Source organism: Cheilinus undulatus, linkage group 9 (assembly GCF_018320785.1).
Source record: "Cheilinus undulatus linkage group 9, ASM1832078v1, whole genome shotgun sequence".
Lineage (NCBI taxonomy): Eukaryota > Metazoa > Chordata > Actinopteri > Labriformes > Labridae > Cheilinus > Cheilinus undulatus.
The window spans coordinates 45,732,831-45,753,027 of NC_054873.1; the positions used below are offsets into that span (position 1 = coordinate 45,732,831).

The window sequence follows — 20,197 nt, forward strand, 5'->3', positions numbered from 1 at the left end:
GAGAGGGCGGTCATCATCCCTGCCCTCTGGCTGATCAACAGTGGCATTGAAAAGTCAGAGAACAGGCAATGTCATCACAATTCATACTGAAAAGGGCAGGCATTTTTTGTGCAAAATCTCTGGAAATAGGAGTTAAAAAAACTTTTCAATTTAATATTTAATTAAAAATACCATTGTTGTAGCACTAGAGGGAAAATAGTGACATTAAAGTCATTTGGGTTTATTTCCTGGGAACCATTAATGTCTACATAAAATGTGATGGAAATGTAATTAATAGTTTCAGGGCTATTTCAGTCCAACACTAGTGAAATGAGCCACAGCTGCCTGAAAAGCCAGAATAAAATGAAAACCCTATCCTCCTGCTAAAATGAAATAAACTTTAGAGTTGAATGCTGTGTGGAAGTGATCCACCAAAAACGTCCCACTGGAGGCAAACACAGAAACACAGAGTTACTCATGCAGCACCGACCAGACGGTCACATTAGTCGCTGGAAGCTTCGCTTCCAACCCATAAATTGCCCGAAGACTAATTCACTTATCTTCTCAATGACTTGCCAAGGTAACACCCATGGACTAGCTAACTAAATAAGAGTGACTGAGAGCTACAAACACATCATGTCAAAAGGGATGGAAACATTCATTAGACTCGAGGCTGGAGGAAGAGAAGCAGCAGGACTCTGAGCTCTGCAGCAGGAGGACAGATGAAGACAGAGATACTGGAAAGACTTTATCTATGCAAACTTTCTCATCATTCAGTGAACATGCACTAGCCAGTGTGTTAATTGAGCTATATGCAGGGTATGAATGGGGGATAATGGTGTTGGTTCAGGTGCACAGAGTTTCATAGGACAGCTAATTTTTTGGCTGCAGAATCACTTCTCTGTAAAGTACACAAACAAAAGGACACATGTGCAGAGAAACAAAGCTCAGTGCTAGGGAGCAGGCTCGCTGGCCAGCTTCCTATTTAATTGGAGCTGGCCGGTAATTTGTTATAAAGCATACCCTGGTGCAGAGCATTACAGCTGTTGGTGTTTCTTTGTAGGGAAGTGTCCCTGTCCTTCTTTCTTTCTCTGCATGAAAAGGATCAAAAGCATAAGGAAGGGGGGGAGCACATCTGGACAAAAGCTAAGAAAAATGTTTGATACTTTCAACACTTTTTGATTCTATCTTTCCATTTTTCTTTTTGCAAGTGGGATGGGAAGTAAATGAGCATGGTCCAGTGTTGGAATAGTTACTTAAAAAATGTAATTCATTATATATCACACTGTAGTTTGTTAAATGGCTTTGATAATAAATAATAAATGTCTTGTACTGTTAGTGACATTACTTTAGATCATCCTCTGAGATGTACGATCACTTAATTGCCAATTAAACATACAAGTTAGGCCTTACACATACACATGTCCATATCAGCAAAAATCCTTATTCTAAAGAGGAGCATTTATATAAGATCTTAATTTCTATGCACTTAAAAACAAAAAAGGATCCACAAGCCTGAGCTGCATGGTCAGTGATGCCATCATGCTCTTATCTTGAGCATCACTCAAACCCCTAGTGCACATACTCCATCTGTGCAGTGATCTGCCTTTTGAACTTTGGAAAGTTTTCACAAAACCAGATTATTATACAGTGCTCATCACAATCCCTTTTTCAATACCACAATACAAAGACAACCAGCTGGACAATTATTCATTCATTTATTTATGTATTTAAAGTGAATATTTAGATTGTTTCTATTTATTTATAATTCATTTATTTATTTATGATTTATTTATTTTATTTACTTATATATTCATTTTTTTATATTTCAATTATTTGTTAATTGATCTATTTATACTGCATATTTATATTGTGTTTATTTGTTCATGAATTATTTATTTATTTATTTACTTATTTAATTAAAATTTTTTTATTTATATTATTTATTTTTTATATTTCATTTTTATTTATATATACTGTGTATTTACATTGTATTTGTTTATTTATAATTTATTTATTTATATTTCTATATTTATTTATATTGCATATTTATATTGTATTTATTTATAATTTATTTATTTAATATATATATATATTTAATTTATTTATAATTTATTTATATTTATTAATTTCATTCATTCATTCATTTATTTTTGTATTTTTTCATGTGGTAATATCAAGAATATTGGCTATCATTTCTTTCCATAGTACACGGCGTGTTCCCTGGCATGTGCTGGAAGTGCCAGTCCACTGCTTTTCAATGGAGCCACAGTCAAGGTGTGTCAGCCCACATATAGCAGATCAATCCAAATAGGAATAGAAAGGTACAGGCCATTCAATCAACCTCAAAAACAACAGAATATATGTACTTCCTGTTGTGAGTTTTGTCACTATATCAACATTATGTCACATTGTTTTCACTTCCTGATATAGCTATCCATAGTAGATTCAAAAAAGCCATCCAGCATCCATCCATCCATTTCTCCATCCATCCATCCATCCATCCATCCATCATCTTCACCACTTATCCTGTTGGGCTTGCGGGGGCTGCCTATCCCAGCTGTCATTTGGCGAGAAGCGGGGTACTCCCTGAACTGGTCACCAGCCAATCACAGAGCTGTCATATAGAGACAGACAACCAGGCATGCTCACACTCACACTTACTGGCAATTTAGAGCTACCAATTAACCTAATGAGCATGTTTCTGCTCTGTAGAAGGAAGCTGGAGTTCCTGCAGAGGACCCACTCATACATGAAGTGAACATAGGGACAACTCCACACAGAAAGGCTGTGACTCACAAGGATTTAAACCAGGAACCTTCTTGCTGTGAGGCACCAGCTCTATCTGTGCAGCCCTGAAGTAATCCGTTGTTTACATGCGATAACTTGTTGGTGTTGCTTGATTTTGCAATTACTACATAAACTTGTAGTTGTGCCATAATCATGATATCTCATCGTCAGCTGTTCTGGACCCCACTCTGCTGGGCTGTGATCCAGAAACAACCCCTGTGGGTAAAGTGCACCACAAATTATAATAATTTGGGATTTTCTATTAGTGTTTTATTCAGTGTCAGTTGAGTTTTTATGAGTTTCTGCTGCTGGTTTGTCTGTTTAGTTTTTAGTTTGCAAAAATGCTGGTGCAATGGTGCCGTTGGTTGAAGCAGAACTGCAACACACACAGAATTCTGAAGATGTGGAGTGGCTTGTGGGTAAGAGTCAAGGGGTCTAAAGTTTCACAAAGCTACAGCTTTGTGTTAGCATTTTGTCTCTGCAAGTGCTTGGGAAAAAAATGGCTAAATGATGCAGATTAACTGTACCTATCCATGGTATAGCCTGACTTCCATGTGCCCTCAGTGTGCTCTTCTTAAAGGGGCAATGCAGAGTGAAATATTTTACAACCTTACACAACCCAACTTCAGAAATATTAAAACTAGGTCGCACACTGTTTTCCTGAAACATTGCAGCAGTTTGCACCAGGGCATATATAAAACAAACAGGAGTTTGTTGGGACAATTTATATGTGTTAAACTTTCTTAAAAGTGCCATTAATACCATTAATCATACTGATCTTGATCAACGAGGCCCCATCCATATGGAGATGAATTCAGGAGTATACGCAAAAGTTTTGTTGTGCCGGCGTTTCATCACAGAATCAGCATTTTGGGTGACTGTAAACGATACTTTTAGAAAACATGTCCCAGAGTGCATAAATCCGTAAATGACTACCGTTTCGTCTCCATGTGGACAGCTACCCGCATCCTTCTTGACATGATTACGTCACACACAGCGTAGCTCCCTTAAGGCGCCTGCGCGGGTCCAGCCACAACAACAACAGCGGACTACACAGTTGTGTTCGTGCTGCAGAAGCTACTGAGCTTGATATGACTTTTACAGGAAAAACTGATGCTCCGTTACCACCACCGCGAACCACACACACCATATGTTCTTAAATCCAACCAGAAGGGCAACTAGAAGAAAGTTTGTGTCAGTTTTCTACATGTTCTTCTTCTCTTTTGGTGCATTTCCATGGCAGCAACACAGCGCCACGTACAGTTTTGGCATATGCACTACAGCGTTTTCAGTCATTTCCAGTGGTTTCATGCTTACGCAGACATTTCCTGTAACTTTCCCATTTTTAGGGAAAACTTTTTCAAAAGAAACAGCAATGTATCATTTTCGTCTCCATGTGGACAGGGCCTGAGTTTGTCTATTAATAAGCAAACACTATATGCAACAGTCTGCAGACAGATTTAAAGCTGTGGCCAGCTCCTGTTGATATTTAGAACCTTGTTTGACTCTAACACATCTATCGTGATGATGATGGCGGTGATATGCTTTAGTTTTGGCAGAGCACAGCAGCAGCTGCTCTCCTGGCCTCCTCCATCTTTCACATCTTCCTCTTTAGTAAATCAATTACTCTTTCAGCTCCATATATGGCTGTCTGATGGATGTTACATCAATCACCGTCTCTGTGCAGCCGCAAGTCTTTTCTTAGCACAGCTGTAAGATCTCTGCTGCTCTATAACAGAAGGCTCCTGTACATTTAAGCTAACAGAGTAACTCAAAAGGATGTTTTACTTTCTAGACTCTTGTGTTTTAAAAGTTGAGAATGTGGGTAAATCTCATCTGCCTAATGCGACATCTCAGTGGTAGCAGAATGTTAATTGGTGATAATTATGTTGCACGAGTGTGGCTCACATTTAGGAGTGATTAGAATTCATCAACATACTGTATGCATGAAAATGGCTGCCAACAGATGCCTCTGAAAATTTGATGAATTTCATTTTTAATGTTTTTAATTTGCAATTAGGATGTGTGAATGCATCGTGAACAACACCCAGTGCCATGCGGTTGCAACTCAAGACAGCTTTCCATACTAATCTCCCCATTTTTTTCCACTTTCAGAAAGAAATTGGTTGACTTTGTTGGAAATAAACTAATTGGCTCTTCCAGATGAAATATGATCAAAGATGACTCATACCAAATTTATGTCTGAACAGCTCAGGGGTTTTTCCACATGTGGGGACAGGATGCAGAGACTGGAGGTGGATTTATAAATCATTTCTGAAGGCTTGAAGAGTCAGTTACGGGGGCACAAATTGCCATTAGTCCTCTGATCTTATTCATCTGTGTGTGGCAGTGGGAGAGTTCTGTAGACTGGGGAGTTATCCTCATTACAAATATCAAAAACAGAAATAAAAATGCCAGATTTAATAAGCAGAAATAGCTGTGTGGCTTACAGTGAATCACAGCCTTTGATATTCCAATCAAGGTGGATAAGTTTGTCATCAGAAATACGGCATGTGTGATGTTTAAACTTTCATAATGGTTCAGAATTTACACTTCATAAGAAAAAAGGTGTTATATCGTATCATATTATGAAGTTATGAAGTCCATTACCAATCACTAGTTTTCAGGACAAAAATAATAATGTTAAACTTGTTGTGTTTGTTCAATGATTGATAAATAAGATCAAAGATATTGATTACTGAGCTTCAACATGCTGATGACCTGACCTTGTCACCCTCAGACTGCCTCATCTTTATCTCTGTCCATTCCTTTAGCTCTGCTAGCCTTCTCGCTTCAGCTTCACATTTAAAGTGCAGATATCAAATTTGTGTCAGCTTTTCATCTGAAGCTTGGCATGAAAACAAATGAGTGGGGAAAAAAACCAGTGTGTATACTCTCTTATTAACCCGGGGGCATTGTTGTTTGATCACCGCTACATTATTTCTCATTATGCTACATTAGAGTGACCTTTTCAGGCTTTAATAAAGCATAACCTTTTCTCTTTTGATGGGCTGGAAATAAACAAGCTGAGTTTAAACAAACCAACGTTCAGACTGCATGCACAGAACTACACACAAAACACAAAAAACAAGCATGATATGTTACCGACCCTGAGAGTGCGAGGCGGGTGACCTGGCAGTCCAGTGACTTCCACCTGTGCCATGTCATCTGCATGTGCACTGAAGCCGTGGATAACCAAGACCGGCCTGCTGAGAAGGACTTCTCGTTGAGGAACCAGATTCAGATTTCTATCCACGACAAAGCTGGGGTCCGACACCTTAAACTCCACATCCTTGTTCCCCGCACAGTCATCAAACTCAACTAGAAGAAACAGAAAGAACAGACAGATGGTGAGAATTTCAGTTTCAGTGGGATGACTGTTCGACACGAGTCTGGCTCTGTTTTAGATTCTGTGTGGTGAAAGGAGGACTGTCCTCGCCATAGTGACTCTGCTAAATGTTGTAAGTGCTTTGCTCATGGTGGATCATAGTTGGGGGTGCACAACATTAGATTTTTGTTATCTATTTATTTTTTCATCCAAAATGTTTGGTGATCAGCTGCACGGCGGCACAGGGGTTAGCGTTGTTGCCTCACAGCAAAAAGGTCCCTGGTTCGTTTCCCGGTCAGGGCCTTTCTTTGCAGAGTTTGCATGTTCTCCCCATGCACGCGTGGGCTCTCTCAGAGTACTCCGGCTTCGTCCCACCACTAAAAACATACTTGTCAGGTTAACTGGTGACTCTAAATTGCCCGTAGGTATGAGTGTGAGCGTGCCTGGTTGTCTGTCTCTATATGTCAGCCCTGTGATTGACTGGTGACCAGTCCAGGGTGTACCCCGCCTCTCGCCCAATGACAGCTGGAGTTAAATAAAAGCCTAAATATCCCAAATTAAGATTGAAAATGTTCTAAGATAAGAAATAGAATAAAATAGAACAATGATTGCGATAGCATGTATAGTTATAAAAATGATAAAGTACTACATAAAAGCCAGACTGAATAAATGAGTTTTCAGCTTGCATTTAAAAATCTCAATATTCCTGAAGTTGTAGAAATGGAGCAAAACTTTTTTAATTCCGCCTCTTTCATGACCTGCGAGTAGACAAGAAATGTATGCCTCTATCTGTCATATTTCCATGGTCGAAATCCACATAATACACGGGCAAATCACAGTGTTTAAAGGGATGGCTGAGTGGTAGAAGAAGAGAGAGGAAAGGAGGGGGGGAGTGAGCAAGAAGCAAGCAGCAGGCGCTTATCTGAATCATCAAGTGACCATTTAATGACTTGGACTGATGCGAAAATTTGCATAAGACAGAACTTGTTCTGATAAAAAATAATGCTGCAATGTTTCAAATTTGTCCTTGATTGAGACCAGATCTACAGAACAAGAGGTGTGAAAACGCTCTTAAATTTGACATACTTTATCTGTAGTGTGGCATGCTTACCATGTTTTTAATCCAGCTGACAGTACACACAAGTTCACTTGGGAATTGCAAGATCACACGCTTAAAATGAGTCCAAAATGAGAGAGAAGCATGTACACAATATGATGTTCACTATAATTCTGTGATTTTATTTTATTGATTTATTTTTGCTACTACTATGAGTGAGTACATTAGGGAATTTCATATGAAATCCTGTTGTTTTTGACATGCAAAATGAACCTTATTTCATCCATGGCCTCACTGATGAATGCTGATACAGCGATGAAGTTAACAGGGCACTCTGTGCGGTCTTGTTTATATTTGGGTCGATGTGCTCTAAAGGGAATAAGACATTTTGGCTGCAGCCTCTGCTGAAAATAGACTTGGCGCATATCTCATGTGGAGCCTTACCAGAGTGCATGCTCAGGAACTGCAAAGACTGACAAGAATGGGAGCAATTCCTGTGCAGATTGCTGTGCAGACAGAATATGTGGAATTTGAAGGTCATAGGGTGAGGTAAAGGGTACGTTCATACATTCTGCATGTATAAATGGCTGATATGTAAATATCAGCAGAAATGTTTCTATCTGCCAATATCAATACAAAACTTTCAAAGCTATTACCTGCCCATTATGATTTTAAGCTGATACTGCTGTTCATCCTGTATTAATCAATGTTGGGTCTCTAACAATAAGGTCTAAACCTGTGCCTTCGAAGATTCTTCAGATAACAGTTGTTATAAGTTTGCACCATACAAAGAAAGAATGACTAACAAATTGCATTGCTCTGTGTATGAAAAGCACTAGAGTTTGACTCTACTTTTAACAGAAAAAGAGAAAATCAGAAATGTCAACAGCACATCTTATGAAAAAGAGTCGGTGAGGTTTTTCCTGCACTGTAAAGAATCTGCAAAGGGGTTGCCAAACAATCCACAAAAACATGCAATTCTCAGACATAAAGACATGCCCGCAAGACAAACAGATACCCTGCAGAGAGAGTAGGATGCTGTAAACGCTCTGTCAGCCAGCTACAATAAGAGTCAGTGATCTCTATTCACACAAGCCAGCTGCAACATTTATGAGCCATTGCATAACACGCTACGGCTTCCAGCCATACTAATGTGTCTGTCTTGTTCTGCAGGCCTGTTGCATTCACTGCAGTGGTTTCCTGTTACACCACTGGGAAGAGAGGAGAGGATTTCAGGTGCAGGGGAGGGAAAGTGTCTCCTCTGAGTTTTGTGCGTGTATGAGTGCACGTGTGAGCTTGTCTTGTCTGTGTGACTGAACGAGGCGCCGCCAAGTACTCCACCAGGCTTTATCCCTTCTGATCATGTTCATCCTCTTTTTATCTCGCTCATACACTCCCCCTGGTGTGGAGTCACGATCTCCCCAACCCCCATCCTCAGCCCTGACAATCCCCCCCTCCCTCATCCTTCACTTTCTCTTTACTTCAACCCACTGTGATGATTCCTGCTGCTGTGGTTGGTGAAGGAGACATTTTAGAGAAAGTCAACATGTACACTTGTTGATCAAGCTGAGCTGTTATCCCCTGAACTGTTTAATACTCAGTATGATCTGAGAATGCAGGGAGGTTTCGATCCTAAATTTAGGATCTGCCTGGCTAAGATAAGTTGTCACTATTTCTCTTCCCAAGTCTGTTTGAGAAGGGAAATTGCCTGCAAAAGCATCCAAGATATTCCAGATTTCAGTGGTGTTAATTATATAGCATGTTTCATGTCAGGTTGTCTGTTAAGTTCCCAGTAAACTTATCATCAAAACAAGGGGATGGATTATGTTAAACACTTAAACAGAGCTCCATTCAAATGCCTGACAGTGGCAGCACAGTCATGGGTCGAAAATAAAGGGTGGGGTGTTTCCATGGTTGAGTAATTCTTGGAAATGTTATAGGCTAAGGCCAACCAAAAGCTTCAATGACTTTGACTGCAAAGTTTGAAGAAATACAACAAAGTATTCTTGAAATATCCCATTCACAGTAATGGCCTGTATGAATGGGCAGATAACCTGGAAATGCCATGCCTCTGGCCTTAGCTACTTCTACCATGAAGGCGTGAAAATCCCATTAATTTTTCCATAGCAGATCTGGCCTTCCATTGGTAGCTATGGAAGACTTACTATCAGCTACCTGAGTGTGCAGCAACAGGATATACACCTGCAGAAGGCACGGGTTTGTATGATATCAACCTTAATTATGAAGATAACATGATTTGTTTTTGATCCTATGCAAAAAAAAAAAAAAAAAAAAAAAAAAAAAGGACTACATTACCCAGAGCCCTAAGGAGTCACAGAGCCATCTCTAATTGGTAGATGTACATGCCATACTTAATACATTATATGAAGCATTTTATCTGCACAAACAACAGTAAATAAAAAAAAATCTCATTTATATAAACACTACAACAAAGGCAAATGCAGGAACAACTCTTGTGTTAGTTTTGAAAATTTGAAAAGCTTTTGTTTGCAAAAACTGAGGTAGTCTAAATAACTGTGCAATTTGAAATTCTCTCACTTTTTTAAAAAAAAAAAAAAAAAAAAAAAAAAATCAACCAATTTTTATTATTCTGGAGAAATCCTCAAAGAAGTAACAAACACTTTACCATTTCTTTCAGCTGTACACTGAGGTATCTGACTGAACCATGATAAAACACATCAATGATGGTGTTATTTTTGCACCAAACTGATCAAAATCAGCTTCTTATGGCTTTTAATTAGCTCAAACAGACATGTTTGAAAAATCTTTTCTGAAAAGGCGGGGCTTATGTGACGTAGTTTTTATGTAACAAACCCTGTATAAAACTGGTAGAATGTTTCCACCTCTAACTGACTTCACCATTCAGAGACCACTCCCATCCTCTCCTGCACCTGCACTGCCTTGGCTCCGAGAACTCTGGCTTTCGTAACACTGGTGCTGGAGCAAACCGCCCAAACAGGTAGGACCTCAGGACCTCCATGGTCCACCACCACACCACAGCCTGCTTCAGGGGACTCTGGAAGGGAAAAATCCTCCACCTCTAAAGATCGCTCTGAGGCGGCAGTGCTGCGGGAGTCTGTGTCACTATCTGGTAAGGGGACGTCACTGTCACTCCCGCCTCATGTGGAAAACCCCGTCCTTTTCCCCTCCCTCCTCTCAGTACCAAACTGCTCCCTTTCTGTTCATTTTTTGAATTAGTGAAGTGGGCGGAGCTAGCTTTGAGCTGGGGGTTCACTTACACTTTAATGAGAGGGCAACCCTCATCTACGATGATGTTAAGACGGTTACAAAAGAAATTCAGAGAAAATTACACGATTAAAAGCAGAATAGAGACTGCTGAAAGGAAATTAAAGTCCTCAAACTGGGGCTGTATACAGAACATGATGATTAAGGTCATAAAATGCAGTTAAAATAAAACTGAAAATGGATCAAAATAGTAAAAAAAGGCTTGAAGATAGAAATGATCACAATTATTTTTTTAAAGGGTGCACTTAAATAACAGCAATTGGCACATAGAAGAATTAGGCCCTATCCATTTTTCATTTATCTATATTTTTGTCATATACAGATTTTGATTTGTTTAGTTTTTTTGGTGTTTCTGTGTATTCTGTGCTCTTTGTTATTTCTGTGTGTCTTTCCCCGAGTCGCTCTGAGTGAATTTCCTAGTTATTCTCCTGCCAGTTTGTATTTGTTTCCTGTTTTTGGACTTTAGGTTATTGTCTCATTTGGCTGAGTTTAAAGTAAGTTTTTTTTTCCTTTGAATAAATCTAAGATTGGTTCTGCATTCGGGTCCTCTGTTTAGCATTTGAAAAACCTTGACAATTTTCTCAGTTCTTTTAGCCTTCCCAATTTTTTCAGGTCACAAGGTCAAATTGCGAGGTGTAGGCAGGTCAGACAAAGTACTTGCCAGCATGCATGTGCCAGCACAGTGTGCTGAGTGTTTGTCTGTATAGACTTCATTCAGTCTTTTTACTAAATGCCTCAGGGGGGCCAATGAAGTGATTTGTAGTTTTCACTAGTGGTGGGACTCAATTAAAAAAATCAATCTAATTAATTAGAGGCTTTGTAATTAATTAATCTCAATTAATCGCATATCAATATTTGACACAAGAAGCAACATTTTTTAATTGAAATGGATTTTGATATATGACTGAATCAATGAATAGACACAAATGAGCTTAAACAACTTAATCGTGTTGATCATCACTGAGTGTTAACATAAAGTGCAATATGAATAAGGAATATTATGATTGCATTGTTTGAAATTTTCTTTCTGCATGGCAGTTCATAATTTGGGTCAGACGTCGTTATCTGTAGCACCGCTTCTAGCCGCTTATCTTCTACCACCCAGAGTGGTCGACAGTCCACTTCAATCCTTTTTGCCAGTAAGTTTGTTGATTTGTCAGTCGTGGACTTACTCATTTTAGCTGTGAACCCAGTCCTCTTATCGAGTGTGGATTGGCGACACTGCCTGCTCGAACTAGGAACGTTGTCTGTGCTAGCTGCAGCATGTTTGGCATTGAGGTGCTAGCGGAAACTAGAAGAGCTCCGGTGATAGGCATATTCTTTCTTGCACAATTTGCACACAACTGTGCTTTTATCCAGGTGTCCATCCAGTAGTTTTTTATGAAACTAAATTTTCCGCCCACCCAACCCAGCAACGACTTCTCATCGGTTTCCATGATGTTTGTCGTGTTGTGTCCTGTGCATCAGTATTACGGGTATACCGGGAACTCGTGCAATGAGAAACGTTCTGCGCTGTTTGGAGTGCAAACATAAATTGAGATTAAATGCATTATTTTTCTTATTGCGTTATTTTTTCTGTAATTATTAATCTTAATTAACGTGATAAAGTCCAAGGCCTAGTTTTCACACTTCACTGGTAAACTGAGTTACATCAGGACAGAGTATCAGATGACTTGTTTCTTTCTTCTTCCTCTGTGCACATTAGTGCATATGTACTAGGGCTGGCAAATAATTTAAAATTAGTTTAAATATGGCCTGCTGCAATCTTCAAATTGCAGAAGGAGCAATATTTCTTTGACCTGAAATTTGAGTCAAAATACCAGTTTTAAACTTTTTTTTTTTTTTTTTTTGCAGCAGAGAAGTAATGTATGACATACCATACAATCATTCAGGTGCAATAATGGAAAAGTCTACAAAAAAATCCTATCTTCCTCATTTTTGTACTTTTTTTCTTATTAGAATGACAAAAACCCTTTAATGCAGCAATTCATATCCAATTTGCAATACCAACAAAATCATCAGAATTAGATTTTGTTAAAGAATTGTTCAGCCCTTGTTTAGGAATAAAAGAAAGTTAAGGAATAATCGCATATCAAATTGCAATTGCAATATTGGGGAAAAAAAAATCGCAATTAGATTATTTTCCAAAATCGTTCAGCCCTAATATGCACTGTCTTTGTCTCCCTGCTTTGAGGTCATATCAAAAACAGTAATCTCAAACTATTATCATACAGGATCTGGGAATGTGAAGTCAAGTTCTGTGGGCATTAAAACCCACCCACTCTTGAGTTCACTCCATGGGAAGCTTATAAAAAGTTAAAAATGTAGTGTGCAAAATAACCAACAAACTCTGATTAACTTCATACATATCCCATAGAAACGGGGTTAGCATTTTTTTCAACGCTTATAAAAACAGTAGATGGTTTAAAGTCTGCCTGATATTACTGCTGCAGCATGTATGATTATTAATGGTAAACTTTGGGTCATTTCTCATCACTGGTTTGACCACAGAAAGAAGAACCTTACGGCTCGTGATGCACATTTTACAGTTTGACCTTAGAGAACACCAGAGAGTGGCGCTGTAGCATCCTGTGCTCTGCAGGTAAATATGAGTATATCTAAACAGAGAGTCCATTTTCCTACAAGATTGTTGTTCGACAAATGACAGCAGTTCTGTCATCCCTTCTATGAAATCTTAACGCTAAGGTATTAGTGCAGCTGCTGGAAATACTTAGGGCCATAAACCATAAGCATTCAGTCATAACACAGCACTGTTTTCAAGACAGCGATTAAAGCAACACCAAGGCTATTTTTAAATTCCCCAGGATTCAGTCTAACCACATTAACATCCTTTCCCAGTACGCAGTGCTGTACCTTTGTCTTTTCTCTTTATTCCATCCAGTTTTTGTGCCACAATAAAGTCAGAAGTATTAAGTTGGCTGAGTGGCTTGGTTCCAGGATAAAAAGAGACTTATATAAGGATCTCCTGAAATGTCAATGCAGGAGTTGAATGAGGAAGTTTACTTCTGAAACTACAGCTGCCAAAAAAAAAAGAGGGCAGTGAGTTTCAAGGTTGTGTTTTTCAGTTCAGAAAGGCAGGTCTTTTAAGACAATGTCCTAACCATTTCCCAAATAACACTTCATTTTCTTCATATTCCTAACAAAAAACATTAAAGTAATTTATGGCAAAAAGAAGAAAATATTTCACAAAAGATCACGGCATTTCTTATCCTCAAGTTTCTATTCCATTGGGTACAGGAAGCCATCTTTGTGAGGGGTAAATTGCTTAAGATCTGACTGAATATTCATCAAATTTCTCCAAGCAGCTTGAAGATCAAGCAATGTCTCTTTAAAAGTAAAACAGAGCTCTCATCTTCAGTATAAAGTTGGGCAACTTCTGAGCCAAAGCAGCTCATTAAAAGTTGAAATCAATATGGGCATTGCCTTGATGGTGAGCTGTTGTCATACAAATAGAAGAAAAGTTAACTAAAGAATGGTGATGAGATTTGACTTGGAATACTTTATGAGTACTCTCCCCATCAAAATAAAGAGGAATTTGGTGTATGTGAGGCAAATTCCGACTTTATATGCATCATGTCCAAGCCAGGCCATCACCATTAAAACACACCATGTTTAATGATGGATGCACATTGTTTTAAAATGTCTTTAACTATCTCCATGAATAGTCCTTTAGCTTCTTAGATAGATGAGGCAGAGTTAGTGCCTCGAGAGTAAAAGCATAAGTGGTTTGAATCCAGAAACTAACACGCAAACCGCTGCATGCAATCTACAGTTAATGTTTTTGATCTGTTTGACATCAGAGTGAATATTAGATGACAGAGCTGATTGAAGTCGCTGAGTTTGTTTGGCTGTGCTGTTCACACATAGATGTATTTGGACTTCTATGAAGTTGCTTAAGTCAGGGGTTTCCAACCTTTTCAGTACGCAGCCCCCAAAATAAAGGTGCCAGAGACCGGGGAACCCCAGGTACTTCAAGTACCCCACTGTACCTGAAGGTGGTTGAACACAGCCATGAACAATCAAGAATAGTCATGTGCAGACAAGGCCACTCATAGGGGGGATAGAGGGAAGAGCTTTCTGGGGCCCAGCCCATTGTTATATTGGTCTGTGATAACCAGATTTCATGTTTTTCTTTCTTTCTTTCTTTCTTTTTTTTTTTTTTTTTACCTGAATAACAACCCCTGCAATTGGAGCATTTTTTTTTTGAAAATTCATTCATGCCATAGTTTATAGTCATCTTAAAAATGTATTTTTTTTTATTTTTTATTTATTTTTTTAATAGAAATAAGTGGGTTAAAAATGAAGAAATAAATTGGTGGAAAAGGTGGTGAAATGGGATTTTAAAAGTAGCAGAAATGGGTTAAAAGTTGTAACAATTCAATAAAAGTGGCAAAAAAGTGGCAAAAAAGTGGCAAAAAAGGGTTAGACTGGCAAAAACTGGCATAAAAAATGGTGCAAAGCAGGGGTCACTAACTGGTGGACCATGTTCTGGGTCCAGACCCAGACACCATCTGGTACAGACCCGTACCCAGACCTACAATCATTAGATTAAAGGGGAACTTTATATGTAACAGGGCGCTTCTATTTTACCCTGCGCAGCTATTCTAGGATTTACAGTACTGGTTTGCAAGATCAGGAAATGCACAGACCAATTGCATGCAAGTTAAGCCATCTTACGTGACGCGACTCGGCCAATGAACCGCCTGCATTCCAGGTGGTAAACATTGAACCACTGCATTCATACGAGGAACAGATGAGAGGAAGTCAGAAAGAGAAAAGAACAGGAAAGAAGGAAAGAAAGAAAATAAGAAAGAATTTTATGTATTATTTAAGAATTTATGGAGTTGTACATTTTGTAAATTAGCTTTAAAATGACAATAAATTTATATTTTCCACTTTTACTTCTGTTATGTGTTGCTTTGTTTAAATAAAAACTTGTTTCAAATAAAATAATAAGCACAGACCCCCAATAAAAAAAATAAAAAAAATTGGGGCGTTTTCGAAAATGTGCATAAAAACAGAATCTGGAGATTTGCAAATCATTCCTAACCTTTATTCAATGGAGTAAAACAAACAAACAAACAAAAACGATACTGGATGGTTAAACTCATTAATGCTCTTTCCTTAAAAACACACTTCTGCACTGATGCATTCATTATGTTCCAAAAAAGTTGGGCCAGAATAAAGAAAAGACCAAAAGGTTGTGAAACGCTAAAAAGAAAAAAAAAAAAAGGTGAAACATTCCACGTGTAAGGAGGTTAATTGTTAACAGGTGATATTACCATGATTTGGCATAAAAGGAGCATTCCTCATTCAGGCTCTGTTATTCCCAGCCAACAATGGTGCAAGGTTTTCCAATTTATGAAAGACTGCATGGGCAACCAGCCAAACAATTTATGAAAAACTTTCTTCACACAATCAAGAGATTTCTCCATTTATAGTCCATAATATCATCAAGAGATTCAGAAAATTTGGAAACAATCAGTGGGCAAAGTAACCTGACACGCCAGATGGATTTGTTTCACACACAAGCTTCAATAGGACACATTTAAGAAAAGGCAGAGGATTTGAAAAATCCTTGGATTGTGATTGGATGAACGTTCTGTCTGTCACATCTCTACAGGCCAATCAGAGCAACAAAGCACATGATGTAGCCGCTAGCAAGCTGCGCATGCGCAACTACTGAGGAATAACGCAAAGCATGGTGACTATAGACATGTAAGTGTTCGACTTTTGTCGTTTCTGAAATTTTTAATGAAGAAATGTTGTCAAGTTCTGATAAAACTGGCGCTTTAGCAGCATCCACGCTAATCTCTACCTCCATAACTGCACCAGCTCTGCTGCTGCACCTGAAAGTACTGCCCCTCGTAGCTGATTGGTCCTGTCACTTTCTAACCAGGCCCAAACATTTCAGATGGGAGCTTTGCAAGATGGATTTGCCAGCGAAAAAAACAAGGAAAAAGGCATATCCATCTGCTTTGCAAGGCTATGGGCAAAGCACAAGGCCAAAAACACACATAAAATGCACATGACCTTTGACCCCCTCAGGTAGCAATGCATTAAATACTGGCGCCTATTTGTGATGGATATTACAGCATGGGCTCAGGAGCACTCCAGAAAACAATTGTCAGTTAACATGGTGCATTGCAGCTCTTTTGACTGTGAGTGAGCTTGGTTGGTGTGTATTAGTGTCCATGGTATGGGATATCTGAAATCAGATGGAGCTACATGTGTGAACACAACAGCTGAGTTTTCACTCTGACTTTACCGTGAATGCCAGTTACAGACAAGAGACAAGCAGAGATCACTTGTTGTCTAGATTTTGTCTGAGGCTGAGAGCTCAGTTACCGTAATGTAGGTAGTGGATGTGCAAGCTCAGCTACGAGGAAATGCAACATTGTGGACTTTGCTGAGCAAAATCGGTCCATTTATTCTCTTTGGGAGATTTCAAAAACAGATGGTGTATATATCAGGATAAGTTATAGTTCAGATTTCATGGTATTCCACTATCACAGAAACTCTTCTTTCCTAAAGCACCACAGCTCATCTCACTTAAGCTCAGCGATCTCTGCTCATTAATCTTCTTTCACATGACCATAATAATTGCACTACCTGCCTGTAAAGTCTATCAAAGCACTCTTTTAGAGCTCTTAACCTTTGTGACCACTTAGTCTGGCTTCTTATCTCCCTTGACACAGCAAAAATTGTAAAATCTTCCCTGTAGACAAAACATTTTCTGCCATCTGGATGGGGGCAAAGAGAGAAAACATGAGTAACGAATAAAGGAGGGAAGAAAAGAGGAAGGCATGGGGAAACAAAGACGAAAATGATATGAAAGGTGAGGCTTCGATGGTCACGGATAGAGAGCTGCTACAAAGTCAACAACCTACTCTCCAGGGAAACAAGGCTCCATCTCAGTTTCCAACCCTCCCTTCTGCGCCAAAGCATGAAAGATGTGTTCATTTCCATTCCCATTACAAGCCTCAGATTTATTTCAATAACATGGGCGCACTCTTTAGAGCCTGCAAATTGCAGCGCCAAAGAGTGTCAGTAGCATTTCAAAGGCAGCCCTGGAGTGTTTGATGGTATTCTAATGTTGTCAGGTTTTAGGGGATTCAGAGGAGAGCATGGTGAGCTGGTGGCTTTGAAGTCAGGCAACAATGACAGAATGCAACTTACCCGGCTCACCAGCCATATACGACCACTCACACTCTTTCTTCAGAGAGCTGGTGCAGGGGAAAAAAAACTGCACAACATGGATTAGGGCCACAAAAATCCATAACTGATGACTCGAGAGGAAAAAAGGGCGGGGGGCTTGACTTTTTCGTCAAGTTTGACATTCAAGTTCTTTCATGCCGACACATCCCGTGGAGTCTGTTAGGGGCAAATGTTTCAGAGAGTCAGCCACCAAGAGCCTTTATTACTGCCGGTTTCAGCATGAGCCTTTAACAGTCCCAGCAGACTGTTTTCATATCCATATTGCTTAAAACTTTGACAATAAAACTAAAGATGGCAATGCTGCTCATTCCTGCCTTTTCCTAAAAGTGTCTGTATTTTCATTTAAAACGTTTTTCCACAAACTGCAATTAAGGTAAAGAAAGTATGATCACTCACAGACTGTCATTTTGATGGCATATTTTGCTGCATTTAAATTCATTCTCCTTAGTTGCTCAGCAACATTTCTAGTCATTCAACTCTATGATAAAGGAAAGTAAACATCAGGTTCGGGAGATGACGTGACGGGACCGTAAAAACGGCAGCATTCTGGGAGGAAAAAAAGAGGCGCTGCAGAGACTCACAAACACAGGCACTGCAACACACACACACCATGGCTGAGCATTCGCACGTGAGCTCACAGCCTTGGAAATGCATGCATTACTTTCCCCTCCTTGGAATAATGGACGAAAAAGAACAGGAAAGGACACTTTTCCACCGCCAAGAACGAAGTACCGAGTTAAACACACGCTTCAGCTAACAAGTTTCCAGAGAGCGCTACACGCACCGCTAACCCAGGTGCAGCTAATGTTAGCTTAGCAGGCCAAGGATGGGCCACTCCATGCCAAAGCTGGATTTTAAATCACTAGCTGCAGAGTGTGTCGCTTACCCGAATTTTCCACATAGGACGAAAGCGTCCCGGGCTCGGTCCAACTGAAGGCGGGCGATCTCGCCCACTGGAAGTGAGTCTAGAGGGCGGAGATCACAGGAGAACTACGAGTTCATGCAGGAATAGTATGTCAACAGCGGACTATTGAACCTTCAAGGCTTTATTTATCATCCTTTCCGGTATAAGTCCATGATATTATTGCTTCCGCCATTTGTTGAGTACATTGGGAAGTTAAAAGTTTAAAGGATCTGTGGTTTTATGTAAAATTCTTTGGCTAAATGTCCTCAGAGGTTAACTTTTTCTCTTCAATGGAGCCGTCAATGGAGCTCTGTGACCCACTGACCTCTCGGTGACCATTTGCTCTTGCTGCAGGATGAGACGTAATGTTGATATAGTCATGAACTGTGATTGGGAGTCCATGCATTGTGTTGTGTTTTCAAAGTGCCAGATATTCTACACTTGTGACTTCCTTTTAGGAGCTTTCTGATCATCAGCTATTGATGCGGTTTGGCAGCAGCTAGCGCTGAAAATAGACCTGCAGAGTATCTCGAACGAAGCAGAGCAGAGTGGCGCTCCAGGGACTCGCGCTGCCGGACTGGAGCGCTGGCTGTGAAAATGCTCTGACAGACTAGACTTTACTGGCAAACTTAAGACCTACCTTTTTAGTCTGGCTTTTCCTTGAATTTAATATGCTCATCTTAATCTGTTTTAGTAATTTAGGTTTTATCTTATTTTGTTTTGATTTCAGAATTGTCTTTTAATAGTTTATCCTCTTGTCTTACTGTCATTTCCTTAATTCTTAAGTGTTTTATTTCCCTGTTTGAGCATATTGCTGTTACCTTTTAGTGTTTTTATTCTCATTACAGCACTTTTTTTATCATTTTACACTTTAACCTAACCTCCAGTGTTTACTCGTTTTAAACCTTCAAGATGGTGTTTCCTCGGTGCGTACTGGGTACATATATTTTTCTGTTCTACTAGTGTCTTATTTATGATGCATTTTTACCAATACTGTGAATGGATTGTGGGGGGTGGTTAGGGGGTAGGGCATAGTGGGTTTGGGTCATACCCCCTTTTATCTTCTTTTAACCTGTCTGTGTGTAAAGCACTTTGTGCTGCATTTTCTTGTATGAAAAGTGCTATAGAAATAAAGTTTGATTGATTGATTGATAGAGAGCAGGAGATGCTCATGCCTCCAAGTCCAGACTACAAATTAACTGACTGTATACAAAAAAAAAAAAAAAAAAAACACATAATACAACTGTTATGGTTAAAAATGTTAATGTTTCACTTGGATTTGTTGTAGGCTTTTAAGTGGACCATAAGGACCATAAGCCAGCCTGGCTGGTAAGTGAAAAAGTTAGTTTTGGACCCTGCTAGAGAGGGAGTGATTTGCTCCGCAGTACGATTCCCCAGTGGGTCGCGTCGTTGTTGCTGTATGTGGAAACAGGAGGTCAGACTATTGTAAAGGAGTCCTGTCTGGGGTCCAAGCATGTCCAAAACTCTGCTGCCAGGGTTCTCCCCCCTCACAAGGCCCTGACTGCACATCACCCCAACCCTCATCCACCTCTACTAGCTCAGTTTTCAGCTCCAAGTACAAGATCCTCTATCTTACCTACAAATCCCTCCATGCTGTTGCCTCTCAGTGCCA

The 20,197-nt window shown here is 39.5% G+C and overlaps 1 protein-coding gene across 1 annotated transcript in view; it reads right to left on the minus strand.

Moving 5' to 3' along the window:
* Positions 1-20,197, minus strand: part of cdh13 (cadherin 13, H-cadherin (heart)) — a 784,391-nt gene that overhangs the window by 473,082 nt on the left and 291,112 nt on the right. The window contains exon 3 of the mRNA XM_041795315.1: positions 5,879-6,090. Within this exon, the coding sequence (XP_041651249.1) occupies positions 5,879-6,090 (212 nt within the window). The remainder of the gene's footprint in view (positions 1-5,878; positions 6,091-20,197) is intronic.